This window comes from Rattus rattus, chromosome 4, assembly GCF_011064425.1.
Source record: "Rattus rattus isolate New Zealand chromosome 4, Rrattus_CSIRO_v1, whole genome shotgun sequence".
NCBI classification, from domain to species: domain Eukaryota; kingdom Metazoa; phylum Chordata; class Mammalia; order Rodentia; family Muridae; genus Rattus; species Rattus rattus.
Window position 1 is genome coordinate 43,307,140 of NC_046157.1, and position 17,117 is coordinate 43,324,256.

General features: G+C 43.1%; 1 protein-coding gene across 1 annotated transcript; it reads left to right on the forward strand.

Annotated features, from left to right (window-relative positions):
• Positions 1-271: 271 nt before the first annotated feature.
• Positions 272-16,451, forward strand: Riox2 (ribosomal oxygenase 2). Its single transcript, XM_032900329.1, has 9 exons — positions 272-731; positions 4,304-4,423; positions 5,388-5,516; positions 7,848-7,951; positions 11,209-11,311; positions 12,086-12,257; positions 13,936-14,024; positions 15,267-15,356; positions 15,724-16,451. The coding sequence occupies exons 1-9, from the start codon at positions 300-302 to the stop codon at positions 15,880-15,882; spliced, it is 1,398 nt and encodes a 465-aa protein (XP_032756220.1). The 5' UTR covers positions 272-299; the 3' UTR covers positions 15,883-16,451.
• Positions 16,452-17,117: the final 666 nt, after the last annotated feature.

A 17,117-nucleotide genomic window follows, 5' to 3' on the forward strand; every position in this document is an offset into this window, starting at 1 on the left:
TGGGATAATCAAGTCTCCTAATTAATACTGATTCCTCGGATTTAGTGCTTTTGTATACATAAGACAATTGTGTTCTCCTTCAGATGAGTGTACAAACCGAGAGGTGTTTAAGGGTGAATCATCTTGGAATAAATGACACTGGCCTAGGGCCATCCTGTCCTGGAGGATGTAGTCCTGACTAATGTGGAGTTTGCAAAGATGCAAAATGGTCACAGTCATGCATGTGCATGTGCGTTCCTGCAAACCTGACAGTGTCCTATTCTTTTGGTAGGTTAGGGTTTCCTCCCTACTTGTGAACCATGCCAAAGAGAGTGAAGCCCACAGGGGAGGAGAACGAGCAAGAGTCTGTCCCTTGCAAGCAGGCGAAGGAGGAGCTACCCAATACGCTTTCTGTATTAAACTTCGACAGCCCCAGGAGCTTCTTTGAAAGTTTAATAGCACCCATCAAAGTAGAGACATTTTTCCAGGAATTCTGGGAACAGAAGCCCCTTCTCATTCAGAGGGATGACCCTTCGCTGGCTGCATATTACCAGTCTCTGTTCAGCCTCTCGGATCTGAGGAGTCTCTGCAGCCAAGGGCTGTACTATGGAAGAGATGTCAATGTCTGCCGGTGCATCGGGGGGAAGAAGAAGGTTTTAAATAAGGATGGCAAAGCACAGTTTCTTCAGCTGAGAAAAGATTTTGATCAGAAGAGGGCAACAATTCAGTTTCATCAGCCACAGAGATTTAAGGTAATGGATCTCCCCATGGCAGAATTCTCAGACCCGAGAAAGCAGTAGCGTTTGGCACACAGCAGTTTAAGAGTGAATGTCCAGTTTGATGATGGAGATCGTTCTAAGAACACATACAGTTCATTTGGTCTTTAAATACATTTGAACTTGGGAGAATCTGTTATTTTATAGATAAATTGGGAGTGTGTGTGATGTGCTCACAATGCAAGTATGTGTGGAGGATAGAAAAAGGTGTTGGGTGTCTACCTGTGTTACTTTCTTTTTTTTTTTTTTTTTTTTTTTCCTTTTTTTTTTTTTCAGCTGGGGACCAACAGGGCCTTGCATTTGCTAGGCAAGCTCTCTACCAACCCCCCTGTGTTACTTTCAACTTTATATTTTGTAATTAGGGTCTTCCACTGAACCTGGAGCTAAGTACTTGTTTAGGTCGCGAAGTCGGTGAGCTCCAGGGATCCAACTGCTCTCCTCCGCTATCTGTCTCCCAGCGCTGACATTACAGACATATTGCCAAGGCAGCTTTTATATGGGTACTAAGGGCCTAAACTTAGGTCCTTCTGCTTGCCCAGCACGTGTTCCTCTTACTCACTAGGTCATTTCCCCGGTACCTGTTTAGATGTTTTAAATCTAGCATTCAGAGGTGGATGTTTTAAGTATTGTGTTAGTTAGGGTTTTATTGCTGTGAACAGACAACATGATCAATACAAGTTTTATAAAGGACAACATTTGATTGGAGATGGCTTACAGGTTCAGAGGTTCAATCCATTATCATCAACGTGGGAGCAGGGCAGCATCCAGGCAGGCATGGTGCAGGAGGAGCTGAATTCTACATCTTCACCTGAAGGAAACAAAGAACAGCCTCAGCATCCTTGGAGGACCTAGGAGGAGGGTCTCCAAGCCCACCCCACAGTGACACACTTCCTCCAGCAAGGCCACACCTTCTAATAGTGCCACTCCCTGGGCCATCACAAGTATCTTAGAGCTATAAAAAACAAATTCAAGTTTCTCACCTTACTAAAATAACATTGCATTTTAAGGATGTGTTATTTTTGTGTATGGTAAGGATCTCTGTGCTGTCCTGTTGCTCTACTTTAAGGTACATGTAGCACCAAGGGGATTCTTGAGGTTATCTTCCTTTCCTGCCTACATCTCTCCAAGTGGTGGCTTCAGGGCTGTGACCAGATGATTGATCAGATTTCCAAGAAAGAAATGTTAACATATTAATAACAGAACTTGTGACATTGAGGGCGTAAGTCCTGGAATAACTCCTGGGTGGCCATCATAAGTGAAGATAGCATCCTTTTATAAATAGAGAAAGCACAGTCACTGAACTTGCAACTGCAACTTCAACCTGCATGGTTTGACTCTATGTCTTTTGTTAATAGGTCACAGTTTGAAGATGGAAAAACCAGAGGGCTAAGATAAATGGGAAGGCTACAGAACCTTTAAGGATTTTGAGTAATCCTTAAGAAGAAAATAGACACATTTGTCAGTTACATACCAGTGGGGTTTGCTGTTTGTTTGTTTTGCCCTCTTAGCAGTATCTGGTTACCTATAAAATGATCTCTTGGGACACTAGAGAACAAGAGCCAAGGCCTGGCTTCCCAGTGGTGTCAGATATTAAGTAATAGAGAGCCAGGTCCTGTAGCTTTTCTCCAAAATAAATTAGGCTCTTTGGGAGCTCTGCTAAGTCTTAGAGCTACTCAGAGGCTATTAAGTTATGTTTTCTGTGCTAGGAGAACTTCTGAGATCTACAAATAGGGAAACCCAGTGGTCTTCATTCAGAAGGATGTCTCAAAGCTTATTCTGTGATGACCCAATTCTTCTCCACTTGCTATTCCCAATACTAGATTCTCACAGTCCAGTGGTAGAACTGACTCTCAAGCCTTGCTCATTGGTGTTCTCAGCAAACCTAATGTTTAGACTATGCCACCTTGATGTCAGTCACTGCATGCATTTGTAGTAAAGCTTTAGTCTCTTTATCTGTTTAGAGTAGGTATCTTAGCGTTTCTATTGCTATGAAGTGACACCATTACCACAGCAACTCTTATAAAGGAAAACATTTAACTGGGCCTGGCCTCTACGTCGGAGGTTTCATCAGTTTTGGTAGTGATGGGAAGCATGACAGCATGCAGACAGGCATGGTGCTGGAGAGGTAGCTGGAGAGTTCTACATCTGGATCAGCAAGCAGCAGAAGAGAGAGTGACACTGGGCCTGGGTGAGCATCTGAAACCTCATAACCCACCCCTAAGGGATATACTTACTCCAACAAGGCCACACCTCCTAATAGTGTCACTCCAGGATGAGTTTATGGAGGCTGTTTTCATTCAGACCACGCAGTAGGTGACTTGTTTTGAAGGTATGAACTCTGGAGCTGGACTCCCCAGATTGGAATCTTGACTCAGTTAGTGGTTGTGTGCTTTTCTGCTTCCGTTTCCTCACTTAGACTGGTGTTGGTGATCTTGCCCACCCTAAGGCAGGATTGCTATGGAGTGTATTCAGTTGTCAGGGTAAGCACTTAGAAGGTACGATATGCTGTTATCTACAAGGCCCACTTGTGACTTCCTCCTACCTGACTCTGGTAACTGATCTCTCTCAGCCTTATAGCTGATGAGTCACTCAAGAGTGTCTTACTCAGCTTGCTCTCAGTCCTCTGTACCCTTCCCAGGTTGTCATTTCTGCTCCTCTTACTCTAAAGAACTCTCAGGAGTTCCCAAATGTAAATTCCCGCCCTTACTTTCTTTAGAGCTTCAAACTGACTTCAGAACATCACCATAGGAAATCATAGCATCCCAAAATGAACATTTCCAGCTTAGAACATTTTTTTGTCCTCCTGAAAACTGTGTGTGTTTGGGGAGGGAGGGGTGAAGCTCGAGCCTGCAGATACAGGTGCGTGTATGTGTGTACATATAAAGGCCAGAAACTATTTTTTTCTCCATCTCTTTCTATCTCTCTTTTTTTAATAGCAGGATTGTCACTGAACCTGGATCTCCCTACTAGACTAGACTGTGCCTGCCTTCCTAGAGCTGGCGTTAAAGGCACCCAGAGTGGGTGCTGGGAATATAAGCTCAGCTCTTTGTATCTGTGGGAGGCACTTTACTGGCTGAGCCACTCGCCAGCCCGGGAAAACTTTTTCAATTGTCTTTCTCCAGCTCCGTAAATGGAAGTAGCAGTTCACGGATCAAGTCAAGGAGCAGCTTGTTTCTCTTCTCTTTGTTGCAGAGCCACTCCAGTTCCACAGTGTGTCTCCACCTTTTCTTCTGTTCCTGCCGCTCTGTCCATTCCTTGCTTGTGCTGCTTAATCATAGCTTCCAGATTAGTCTCTTGAATTTCTGCAGCCCATCCTATGCCCCAAAGTGAACGCAGATGTTGAAGGTATAAGTTGACTTGTTTCTTCTTCCAGTTTCTCATTTACCTGCTCACATCAGGTAGATTACCTGGCGTGTGCACACTGCAGAGGTTCCTGAGGAGACTTACTGTTTAATTGCCTGCCCTGTAATAATTGCACAGGAGACATCCTAATTGAATTTGCTTTTTTATTTTCTATTCACATTGTGTTTCATTTTTCTTTGTCAAAGGATGAGCTCTGGAGGATCCAGGAAAAGCTGGAATGTTACTTTGGCTCCTTAGTAGGCTCAAATGTGTACATGACTCCCGCAGGATCTCAGGGCCTTCCTCCACATTACGACGATGTTGAGGTAAGAGAGGACTCATTGTGCAGGCTGGAAAGAGCAGGCTGCTGAGAGCCAGGCTCACACAGTTGTCAGGGTTGTCTTCATCACTCTCAGGCACTCTGAGACCAGGCCTGCGGCTCTTCTAAGTCCCCCCTGAAGATCCTGACCTCGTCTCCATGTAGGGATGCCTGCAGACCGGCTTCCTGCTCCTCAGAGAGGAGCGTTGCTGACAGAAGACTCACCGTCTTTAGAAATAGGACTTTTTTGTAACTTATTTATAAAAAAAAAAAAAATCGACTTTTTAAAAAATACAAAATAAAATGACGTGAGATCACAAATAATTCTTAAATTTCTTTCACTTTGTCCATTTTCAGTGGCTACAAACAATACGTGTATTCTTCTTCCCACTTGTGAAAGTCTTGGTGCAGCTTGAATGAAGGTCCTGGTTCCACTTAATTCCTGGCACCTTTACAAGTGTTGATTTCATTTTTATATGGCTTCCAAAAAGTTAACTCATTGGCTTGGATATTTTGTAGATTTATTTTTATACTCATACAAGGTGTGAACACAGATATAACAGAAGTCCCTTTTCATTCCTCTGAGAATTATTTGAGATACATACATTGTCCAGAAGTGTTTCTTAAGTATTCTTAACACAATATTAAGATAGTTTTAGCCAAATGAAAACTTAAAAAAAAAAAGATCAAAACTATGATGTTTAATGAAATATTTACACTTTGGGTCATTTACTTGTATCATATTTTTCTATCAGAGCTTATGGCTTTCAAATTACTAGCTAATAAAAGATGTAAAAGCTAGTGGAATATGTAGAGTCCAGCTGTGTCTGAAAAAGTGACAAGAATGAATGTCCAACACCAGGATTCCTGATTAAAAATTACTAGGAGTGGCAGCTTATCATAAGGAACATGCATGTCTGATGCATATTCTAGAAGCTTTCTGATGCTCTCTGGTCTGTGGCCTCCTGCAGGTTTTTATCCTGCAGCTGGAGGGAAGGAAACGTTGGCGCCTGTACTCCCCAACTGTGCCCCTGGCGCGTGAGTACAGTGTGGAGCCTGAGGAGCGGATTGGCACACCAACACATGACTTCCTGCTGAAGGTATGGGTAGTCTTCAGTGCTTTTCTAAACACCATGTCTCCATGTGTGATTCAGCTCAACCAGCGAATAAATGTGGAAGGTTTGTCCTTGGCCTGTTTCTCCACAGTTAAGTCAGTAGTCAGCATGTAAGCAGAGCACAGTGATGCCTTCCTTTTCTTGGTAAAAATTTCAGTGCCTCCTGTTTTCTTCCTGACAGTAGTTCCTGCCCTCGCCAACATAGAATTTTACTAGCCGAGTAGGAGCTAGCGAAGTGCTCATGGCTCCTCCACAAGGAAGCCACATAGCTTAACCACGAACTGTCTCCTTAGACTCTTGATCCAGTTAGTTTGGATGGGAACATATCAGAGTCAGGCAGGGGGGTGATCTTGAGAAAAGTATGTACAGAGACAGGAGATAGCTCCATACATAAACTTCATGCTCGTGCTTTGGTAACATTTCTTCAGTGGCAATATAACTGATCAGATTAGACCGTTTCAAAGATGCTTATGTCGGAACTATTGTGTGTGGCTTTCTTCTCATATTTCTTGCATCCTGACAGTATACCAAGCCTAATTCATATTTTTGCTTGTATCTCTTTATTGATTTTAAGATTTGCCTATCAATAACCAGGAGGAAACCGCTTCCCTGTGTTGGATGGATTGTATATTAGAGGAATCCTGAATAAATAATGATGGCTTTATGTTTGCATTACCGCTCATTGCTCAGCATTCTAGTTGGCTAAATAGTTTATTGTAGCACAACTGTATTCATTCAAAGCACATTGCTAATGTACTGCCCATTCTGTTGGGGAGCCATAAACTAAAGATTACTCAGTAGGCCCCTTCAAATGGACTTGGGAGAAAATACCTTAATCAAGGAAATTTATAAAAGAAAACACTTAGCTGGGTTTGTGATTTCAGAGTATTAGAGTCCACAATGGTGGAGTGAAAGCATGGTGGCAGGAAGATAGCTGAGAGCTCACACTCATTCTGCAAACGGCAGAATGTATTGGAGCTGGCAGAAGGCTTTCGAAACCTCAAGCCTGCCTCTAGCAACATACCTCCAACAGGACTGCACCTTCTAATCCTTCCGAGCACAGCCACAACTGAAAGCCAATATTCAGACATAGGCGCCTATATGGGCCATTCTTTTTTAAAGCACCATACTCGGAGGCAGGAATAGGGGGCTTCAATGAGAATTCCAAACCTTTTATCAACCTTCCCCCTATTCTAGTGCTAGCCTATGTAGTGGGTCTAGTGTGGGCTTCAGGGTGCAGAAGAGAAGCCCTTTTACTTTTCTTGGGCAGATTTAGAGTTCAATTAAGCTAAGGTCACTTAACTGCAGTGCCCTTGAACAAAAAAGTTATTTATCTAAATCAGGAGATCGTCTTTTTTACTTTGCAATCTGGGGATTGGAATATACCATGTTAATGATTCCTTTACAGATTCTTTGGGTGAGATGTCAGGCTTTTGTTAGCACAGTGATTGTTCTCATAACACAGATTTAATTTGTAATGGTTCGAGGGGTCAGAAATTTTAAGTTGGCCTCACTCTTGGGAGAACTTCATTTCTTCTGGGGAGAATTTGTCTCCTTATCTTCCCCAAGGGACTTGGGGCAATCATCCCGACTCCTGTGGAATGAATGAAGTATATCTGTGGAGGCTTCACTCAGGGTAGCAACAAAATGATAAACAATGGGTGTAATTGTCAAAAATGTTTATTTGCTTGAAGTAATGCCATGTTGGGGTCATTCAGAGCAAATGAGCAGCCATGCAAACCTTAAGAATACACTACACGTACGTACACACACACACACACACACACATTAATTTGTGTTCTAAACTGCATGCTTTGCTAGGATAGGCTCTGAGGAGGATGGTGAGTAGCGATGTAATAGATCCTCCTGGGGAGATCTAAGGAAAATTCCCAAGAGATGAGGACTGGCAGCGACTGTAATAAAACCGTACCCCATGCTGCCTCAATATTTGGAAACAGCATTTCCTTAATCCTCTGAATAATGCTGTAGGCTGTGGGGCTCTTGCCCCACTTTAGTGATGAGAGGCTAAGGCTAAGGCAGCTAAGCAAGTTGCACTGGTCCTGTGACTGAAAGCCCTAACTTAACCAGAGGGAGGGAGTAGCCACCCCAGAAACAGGGTGTTACTTTTGGGATCTCAGTCTTGTGAGGGTAGTTTCAGGTGTGTCTGGTGTCACCCTGAAAGTAAAGACACCACCTGAGCGCAGCATGCAGACTGTCCCTGAGGTTCTAGAATGGAGAACTTAAACACAAAGCATGTTTGTTTATCTTAAGGACAAGAGACTGTGCTGTGTCTTAGCTCTTCTGTTCTTCTTTTAGCCTGGCGATTTGTTGTACTTCCCCAGAGGGACCATTCATCAGGCAGAAACTCCTTCAGGCCTGGCCCACTCTATTCACCTGACTATTAGCACCTACCAGAACAAGTAAGACCTTTGCTTCTTAACCTAGTCTTTTAGGACAGCTCTGTGATACGGCCCAAAGCAGCCACATTCAGGGTAGACCTGAGGAAGTAGTCTCTTACTTTGTGCTGATTCACTCCATATTTTTTGATGTGTCTCCATGTGTGATTGGCCTGTCTGATATTCTGTGAACATTGTAGATTTACCCCCCTACACGTGCACCTCTTTCTATGTCTGTCTGTCTGTCTCTCTCTCTCACACACACACACAAACACACATCATAGATATACCCCCTGCATGTGCGCCCCCCCTCTCTCTCTCTCCCCCTCTCCCCCCCCTTTCTCTCTCTCTCTCTCTCTCTCTCTCTCTCTCTCTCTCTCTCTCTCTCACACACACACACACACACACACAAACGGATACTTCACAGTAACTAAATAGAAGATAGAGGGTCCCTTAGAGAGGCGAGGAGAAGCAAAGCAAAGAGAAAACATGTAGCTATGGGTATATCACAGTAAGTTTTCCAAGAGACGCTTGGAGCTTGGAGCAATATGTGCAGCTGTCAGGAATATGTTATTTCTGTCAGGAATAAGCTCAGAGAAGACTTGACATACAGCTCAGTGAGTCTTAATGGATAATTAAGTAGGGCTGGGTCAGAAGGTCATGGTGGGTAGGAAAAGCCAGTCCAGAACCAGGGGACATAAAAAGCAGAAGATTGTAAAATGAGTGAGTAAGTGTATCTCCTCTTCCTCATGACTGCTGTGTGAAACTCCACCCACGTCCAGATTTACTGGGGGTTATAGCTGTATCCCTCCCGGGTTAGTGCCATTTACACACAATTGGGAGGCATGAATTTTTAGGTTTTGAAAGTACTTTGTCACTCTGATGAGGTAAAGCACAGAAAATCTGAGGCGAGTCAAGATGAGCAGGGGTGGTAGAGAGGTGGGCCACTGGTAAAAGAGCTTACTGTGCAAACATGAGGATGTGCATTGGGATATCGGCATCCATGTAAAAGAAAAGGAGTTTGGGATGCTGTGCGTGTGCCAGTGCTGTTGGACAGCAGGGATAAGAGGGTCACTGGGACTTGGCTACCATCAGGGCTCTAGTCTCTGTTAAGAGACCCTGTCTCAAAGGAGTACGGCAGAGAGTGATAGAAGACATCAAGTGTCTGGCCTCAGCATAACATGTATCCAGTCATCATGTCCATATCATATAAATATATATATTTATATAATTTACTCATATTCTCATGCAGAACGGAGAGTAGGAACAATTGTAGGACTGAGTCAGAGGAACTGTAAAAGTTCCAGGGCAAAGCATCTGACCTTAGAAACCACATAGGCTGGTGGTATTATTATTATTATTATTATTATTATTATTATTATTATTATTATTATTATTATTATTATTATCTGTATCTTCTGGTGCCCATCATCGCTGTCACACAGTTAGGTTCACTTCCTAGTTCTCCTTGGTGGTTACAGTGGTGCTTCCATGGTAGAATTTTTGCCTTCATCCTGCTTTTTATTTGTTGCCATCTGGTTTCCTTGTTTTTTTGTTGTTTTTGTTCTGTTTTCTTTTTCCGGCTTTAAATATTATTTTCTGTGGATTGTTGTTTGTCTGTGTGTGTGTATTGCCTATGTGCCTATGCCCCAGAGGCTCTAAAAGGGTGTTGGATTCCTTGGGATTAGAGTTACAGATAGTTGTGAGCTACCATGTGGTTGTGCTGACAACCAGAACTACATCCTCAAAAACTTCTTTTCACAATGTGTTTTCTCTTTCCACCGTAGTTTCCAGGGGTCATAATCAGGCATTCCTGGCAATATTGCTGATACTTACTGATCCATCTTGCCAACCCTGGTTATTTTCACTTCCTCTTTTTCCTTTATACCTTGTAGGTGTATTGCTAACAGCAATTCCATCCATTTCCCCTTACCTTTTTGCTTTTGTTTCTGCTGTTAAGTATGTACCTTGATCGCCCCTCCTGAAATGAAGTTCTGGTAGGCCTCTGGGTCCATTTGATCTTTCTTCAGTCAGCTGTGGGTAGGGAAGAGTTTTCCAAGTTATGGGGTGCTAGCCTAGGCTGTGAGTGGGTACTGTGGCTCATGTGCCTCTGATTTGGATAGCAAATACAGGAGCTAGAATGGAAGCCAGGCCTCTCAGAGATGTTGCTGGACTCTGAACCTGGGCTCCCACTGTGGTAAGAGAATGTATAGCCTCTTCTCAATACCTCTGGAAGAGGCATCACTGGAATAGCTAGGGCCTGCTAATGCCAGAGCAAATCTCTCAAAATTAGTTACCCTTGGAAGAACACTGTTTATCTGCCATCAAATTCCTCTATGATCTGTTAGCATATGACTTCCACCTAAAACCCCGCAAAAGACCATCTGTTTCCCTTGTCCAGAGATCTGCTTCCGTCCTCCATGCTCAGCAAGAGTGAAGAAAGCTGTGGCTTTAAGTCATATCAGTATGGCACCCATGTAGTAGATACTTGGGGGAAAGTGTCTCTCAAGAGGCTCTCCTGTCGTCCTTAGCCACTCTTCTAGGATGGGAAACAAGAAAGTGAGTTTTCCTGACTGAGAAGCAGAAGTCATACTGTGATTTCCATTTTGCATGTAGCCCTCAATTTGAAGTCTGCTGCTGGCATGGGAGAAATATTATAAACCTGTTGAAAGTATTTAAAGAAAGCAACCCCACAGAGTGTTTTTATTTTTCTTACTTAAACTGGTACATATTGGGAAAGAGCCACTAACTGCCACAGAGGAGGGAATGAGACAAATCTACCTCAGAAGAGGTGACGTTAACTGAGCACTGATACTTTCCCCTAGATGTTCTTTTTGGACACTGGCTTGCTCTCTAACCCAGTAAAACCATTATTAGAAATCAGTTTTGTTGTAAAGCATTGACGCTGGTGTAAATTTAACTGAGAATTAGCTTTCCTCTTACTGAGTAAAATGTGTCATACTGCTGTTCAAGTAATTATATAATACACGGATCTGTCTGTTACCCTAAATGTATTTCTGTTGGACTTAATGCCTGTAAGTTTTTTTTATAGGATTTTTACTGAGTGTTGAAATTTCCCACAAAGCTGTTCCTATAGAGGCTTGTGTTTAGTTTGATCTTCCAAATTCCTTCTTTGTGGTAAATCTGTTTAATATTCTGAATTGCTCAGAAATGGGCAGATGGGGATCCACTTTGCAGTTTGGGATAGTAATTGGTATTTACATATATTGTTTATTCATTAACAACTTGGGTTATTTTCACTTTCTTATTTCATGTTGTAGTTCATGGGGAGATTACCTTTTGGATTCCATTTCGGGGCTTGTATTTGACATTGCAAAGGAAGATGTGGCATTAAGGACTGGAATGCCCAGGCGGATGCTCATGGTGAGAACAGAAACAGTTAGAAGCAGATGGCAAGCCACGCACCAGGAAGGCAGATCTGCCTCATAGGCACCCAGGTCCTTCCCAGATGAAGCAAGCTGGCCTGCTGTGCTGGCCTGCTGGGCAGAGGATTTACACAGCAAGTTGGGGGTGGCTTCTTGTGGGGCCATTCATGTGTGGCCATCTTTGACAGTTCTCAAGTGTTTTGTGTATTTTCACACAGTAAGACTGGGGATATTGGCTAAGTAGTTGAACAAATAAACATGCTACAAGTCTATAGTGAGCACACATCAGGCATCTAGTTGAAGAAGCACTGGGGCTCGGTGTGCACCTTGGATTTCCTGTTGTTTTCTGCATTTTGAAAAGGTGTACTCTTTAGCTAGTTTCCAGACAGTAAGTTGACTGGGCCTGAGTAGAATATTTTTAGTACATAAGGCAGGCAGTTGCCTTAGGAGAGTGACTTGCTTTCCAACGACAGAGCCTGGATGGTACTATAACTCCCAAAAATCCACTTTTCTAAGCAAAATTCTGAAAATTGTTTTAGCTATTGTTTTTATTTATATTTTTACAAACGATAGACAATAGAAGATAAGTGTTAGCTATAAGAATGTAATAGGCTTCCTTTCTTAAGGTCCAGGTTGTCCCTGCTCACCGTGGATGGCATGGTTTGTCAGTGGATGTGAGTGGTAGGATTGAAGCTCAGGGTGCTACAGTGAAAACCGTGATCTGGGCAGCTACTTCTAACAATCTGGTCAAGACTCACTTCTCTGCTTCCAGAACGTGGAAACCCCAGCTGACGTAACAAGGAAGTTGAGCGGCTTTCTGAGGACTCTGGCAGACCAGCTCGAGGGCAGAAAAGAGCTGCTCTCATCAGACATGAAGAAGGACTTTGTCATGCACAGACTGCCCCCTTTCTGTGTGGGGAGTGGAGCAGAGTCAATGAACCCAGGTAGAGCTTGCTCTGTACTCTGGGGCCTGGGGGTGAGGGGAGACACTTGAGGCCTTACTGGCTGGTCTGCACTCGGAGCCAATGCAAACATTTTAGGTTTCAAGTGGACAGCATCTCATTAGGTTCACAGACATGCTGACCTCATTAACCTCCCAAGTCGTTTGCGAGAACGTGCTTTGCGGTGTGACAGGGAGGAAGAACTCGTTTTAGCTGAGGAATGTGTCTCTGAGTAGTCTTTAGTCATCGTGTCCAGAAATGTGGAAGGACTTGACTGTTGACATAATCTTGTTGAATTAAGGCAAGCTTATTAAAGTGCGTTACCACTAGGGAAAATAAAAAGATTAAAGATAGCACGAGTCTCCCAAGGTGTAGCGAGTAACGTGACGGGTGGTCTTGGACTGGCGGGATTCAGCTGACAGGCGGCACTGTCAGTGTCCAGCACGCTCACCTTCACAGCTCTGTGTTCTGACTTGCTGCAGTGGTAAGGCAGCACTGGAAAGCCTCTCCATAACAGGGCATAGAAAGAATGTACAGGGTGTGGGCTTAAGCTCAACATCTCAGTTTCCAGAGCTCGCATAGAAGCAAAGCTTTGGTGTGGGTTGGTGCTGTCCGGAAGTAGGTGGCTCTCTTCTAGATAATACACAGTGAGTAGGAAGAATGTATGAGGCTTAAGTTTACTCAGGTAAACAGCGCCTTCACTCAGGAACCAGGGGAGAGAAGTGTTGGGCCACTGATAATGTGAACACTGTTTTTGTTATGGCCTGAGGTCAGACCTAAGAATACCTGGTGGTACTTTTACATTTTGACCAGTCACACAGTGACTTGACTGACAGTAATGTTCTATCACAGTGTTCAAGAGAATGCAGAGCCCTAATGGTAATGGGACTAGCCCTTTGTCTCAGAGTGACCAAGACTCTTCCCTATCATGTCTCACCTATCTAAAATGTCCTACTTATGGTAACTCCATGGACATTTTCATTATACAGTCTCTGAAGGAAGTCTAGAATTTAACTTTGATTGCATCTGCCCAGCATGCCATAGTTCACAAGTCATCTTTAAAACAAGTTGCTAAACAAATCCCTGCTCAGCTCCAGAATGTCCACCTAACAGCTTCCCTAGCTCAGCTACTATAACTAGTAAGGTTATGATTCCTTAATACTTGCCCACTCACATGGTCTTATAAAGCCAGCTTGTTTCTCGTGGTGGTTCTTTTCATTTTCCTAAGTCCATTTTAGAAAGATGGTTTTCTTCTGTGATGGGTCGTAAAGGACAGTGTTTCACTTACACTAAATTATGTGCCAGTGTCACACAGCTCATTCCTTCCAGAGCCCAGGTTAGTAGAGGCTATTCTTATTGAGAAGACGACATGGTTCCTTCCATCCGTAGATGGGATTACTTATACCTGTTTAATATGGTCTGTGTGTGTGGTGTTGGGGCTCTACAGTGAGCCCCACACCCAGCCTCTAATATACTATTAACTTACATTACCATTCACCAAATGCTATGCCTGTTTCAGTGTAAGAATGAGGTCCGTGGAGGTGCAAGCTGCACTTTTATGATAGATGTTGGATGAGTACTCGGGAGAGCGTGAGCACAGACTCCCCAGACTCAGGAGGAGTCGTCACAAGCAAATTTGAACATGTTGGTTTCCTTTTTGATGGCTGGCTTTCTGTTCTAGGTGGAAAGTTGCCAAGGTTGAACAGCATAGTAAGACTGCAGTTTAAAGACCACATTGTCCTCACAGTAGGGCCAGATCAGAATCAGTCTGTGAGTATCCCAGGGGAAGAGATTCCCTCTGCTCATATACTTCCCTGAGTCTCCGGTTACTCTAGCAGGGACATGCCTGCTCACAGTTCCTGTTGCAATGCCTGTTGGGGATTTAAGGGCCCGCCTTTATCCTCAGGGTACTCTTATGTCTGACCTTGGTGTCCTAATGTACTGCAGGCTCCTTCGCTCTTTGTGAACAACTGAAAACCCTGTCTGAGGTGCCCTGTTCTAGTCCCTGTCACTGTCTGTACTGCAAAGATGTAGCTTACAGTCTGTAGCCGAGACCATAGAGAGCAAGTGCACTCATCAGTAGTTAAGAGCACTGGCTCCTCTCCAGCACTCACGTGGCAGCTCACAGCTGTGCGTAACTCTAGTTCCAAGGCATTTGATGTCCTCTTCTGGCCTCTAAGTTCCAGGTTGTCTGATGTCCTCTTCTATCCTCTGGGTTCCAGATACGTAGGTGATGTGCAAACATGCAGGCAAAACACCCATACACATTAGAAAGGGTTTTTTTGTTTTTTTTTAAGAAAATAAAATTCTGAGTTATATCTTGTTTGAAATGAAATAAATCTCTCTTTAAGCCCTAAACACAGTCTATGAGAACTATTCCTAAGCATGAGAGACCAGGCTGTAGCCATTGGGGCTAATAAAATCACTAAACTAAGTCTGAGACATTATATGTTGGCTCAGGCATTTAGCGAGTCAGTGACAAGGAATAATAAATGTTGTGGAAGACCAAAGGGAATCGAGAGGATTTGTGATCCACTACTGAAACCTAAGTGGAATTTTTAGTTAATAACACAGCTTGTATTTCCTAACAGTTGATCACTTCATAACTTTTTAGTTTGTTCTAGTCAAACTTTGATAGAACAAAATGCACATGGTTCAGTGAGTGAGAGTTTCTGAGCAGCTGACATAGCAGGATCTTGAACATGGCAGCTTGTCTCAGCACCGACCTCAGCTGCACCCAGAGTGTTACGTTTACAGTTGAGTACATTCCATTCGAGGACCACGGCTTTAAAGATTTTCATTGGGGCCAGGTATGCCTTCATTCCAGGCATGAATCTGAATTTCAGGGCAGCCTGCTCTACATAGCCAGTTCAAAGCCAACCAGAGCCCGAAAGTGAGCCTGCTCTCTTCCCTACACTCTCCAAACGATTTTCCTTGGTATTCTATTTAACCTTCATAGTACTGAAGCCCTCAATATTTTTCTTGTTGATAACTTAATTATTTTCTTTAAAGGATGAAGCTCAACAAAAGATGGTTTACATCTACCACTCTCTAAAGAATGAGAGACAGACGCACATGATGGGGAAAGAGGTGGAAACAGAGGTGTGTTCCAACTGAAAACAAATGTCTTTTCCTGTGGCTTGATTGTGACTGGGACAGTTACTTATGACTGACTAAAAGGTCATGTGTCTTTACAGAGGCATTGTGGACCTGCCATTTTACTTGACTGATAGGACAGTTAAGTCAGTCAATATGGTGAAGGATGCATTGATAGCAGCTTTAAAACACAAGAGCTGTGACCTTACAGAAAAGTATGCTAAATGCCAAACATCCTGCAACAACTTAACTTCTCCGAGTAGGTTGTTGGAGTCTGAGCTTTCAAGCAAGTTTCACATTGAGAATTGTGTAAGCTTATGTAAAATCCATAAAGTGACTTTATTTGTGTTCTAAACAATGTATCCTTCCTCAGATTTATGGACTTCGCTTCCCTTTATCCTATGTGGACGCTCTGAAGCAAATCTGGTGTGGGTCACCAGTTCGTGTTAAGGACCTGAAACTTGGCACAGATGAAGAGAAGGAGAACCTGGCAGTGTCTCTCTGGACAGAGTGTCTAGTCCAAGTGCTCTAGTGCCTTATGCAGAGAACTGTTGTACTTTCAGTGAGGGGGACTTAATCCCGAGGGCACTTGGTGTTCTGATTAGTGCTCTGGGTGGAGCTGTGGTTGGTTACAGAGAAGAGCAGGAGAAAGAAGCTGGTTCATGTCCTCATGGACACGAGAGGGAAAACAGGAAATTATTAGGCATCCCAGGCTGTGATAAAACGATACTTTGGACAAGTTTATTTAATCCAGTGTTGTAGAAAAGGCACAACTCCAGTACATACGTCATATAGAATTATGTCATTAACCTGGCTTCTTTGTCTTGGTTCTTTGGAAAAAATAACTCCTTTAAAGAGCATCCTTGGCTCCAAAAATACTTTTTAACAATTAAAACTTAGGAATAAAGTTGTTTTTTTTTTTACAATGAAAATATACAATCTTTGAGCATAAATGACCCCTTTCCCCATTAAAATAAACATGTTTTGTGTAATACTGCCAGCCCATAAGAGGTACCCAGCATCGGTGGATATTTGGAGCTCTCAGACGTTGCTTGGAAGATGACAGAAGAGCCAGACCAAAAAAAAAAAAAAAAAAAAAAAGGCCAGTATATACATGGAAAGACCAAGAGTATAAAAAATAATCCAAGTAGGTGGCTCTTTGTGTCTTAAGTATTCACGGTTATTTTACATTCTAAAGTGCATACAAGTTGGTATTTAAAAATATTGCTGGAGAATTTCTGTAAAAATAAGTTGTTTTTTTTTTTCTGGCCAAAACGGGCTGAAAGCAGTGGCTGTCTGAAGTAAATTTTGGCTGTTGGCCTATATACTGTGCAGGTGCCTCTGTACCTGGCTTTGCTCAGCTGTGCCTGTTCAGGTGTCAGAGACAAATTAGAAACCCTGTTTTGCTCTATCTGAACCTGCGAGTAGTGCTTTACTCCAGGGAGTTATTCAGCTCTTAGACATAAGTGACTCAGTCTTGATATTACTTTTCCTCCTTAGGTCAGGCACACTGTGAGGTAGGCACTCTCAAGAGTATTGTCACCTCAGGACATGTTGGTGAACACACTGGGATGCTAGGTTTGTAGTTAGAAAACCAGTAAGGACTGGCCATACGTACTAGACTTTACGTACTAGTGCCTTTTGCCTCAAGAAGCCAAGGTCCTTCCTTGGAGTCAAGTAATTAAAAAATATAAATACTTATGGGTGTTTCAGTTAAAAGGTTTCTATATAGAAACTAATACAGCAGCAACTTAATACAAAAGCTTT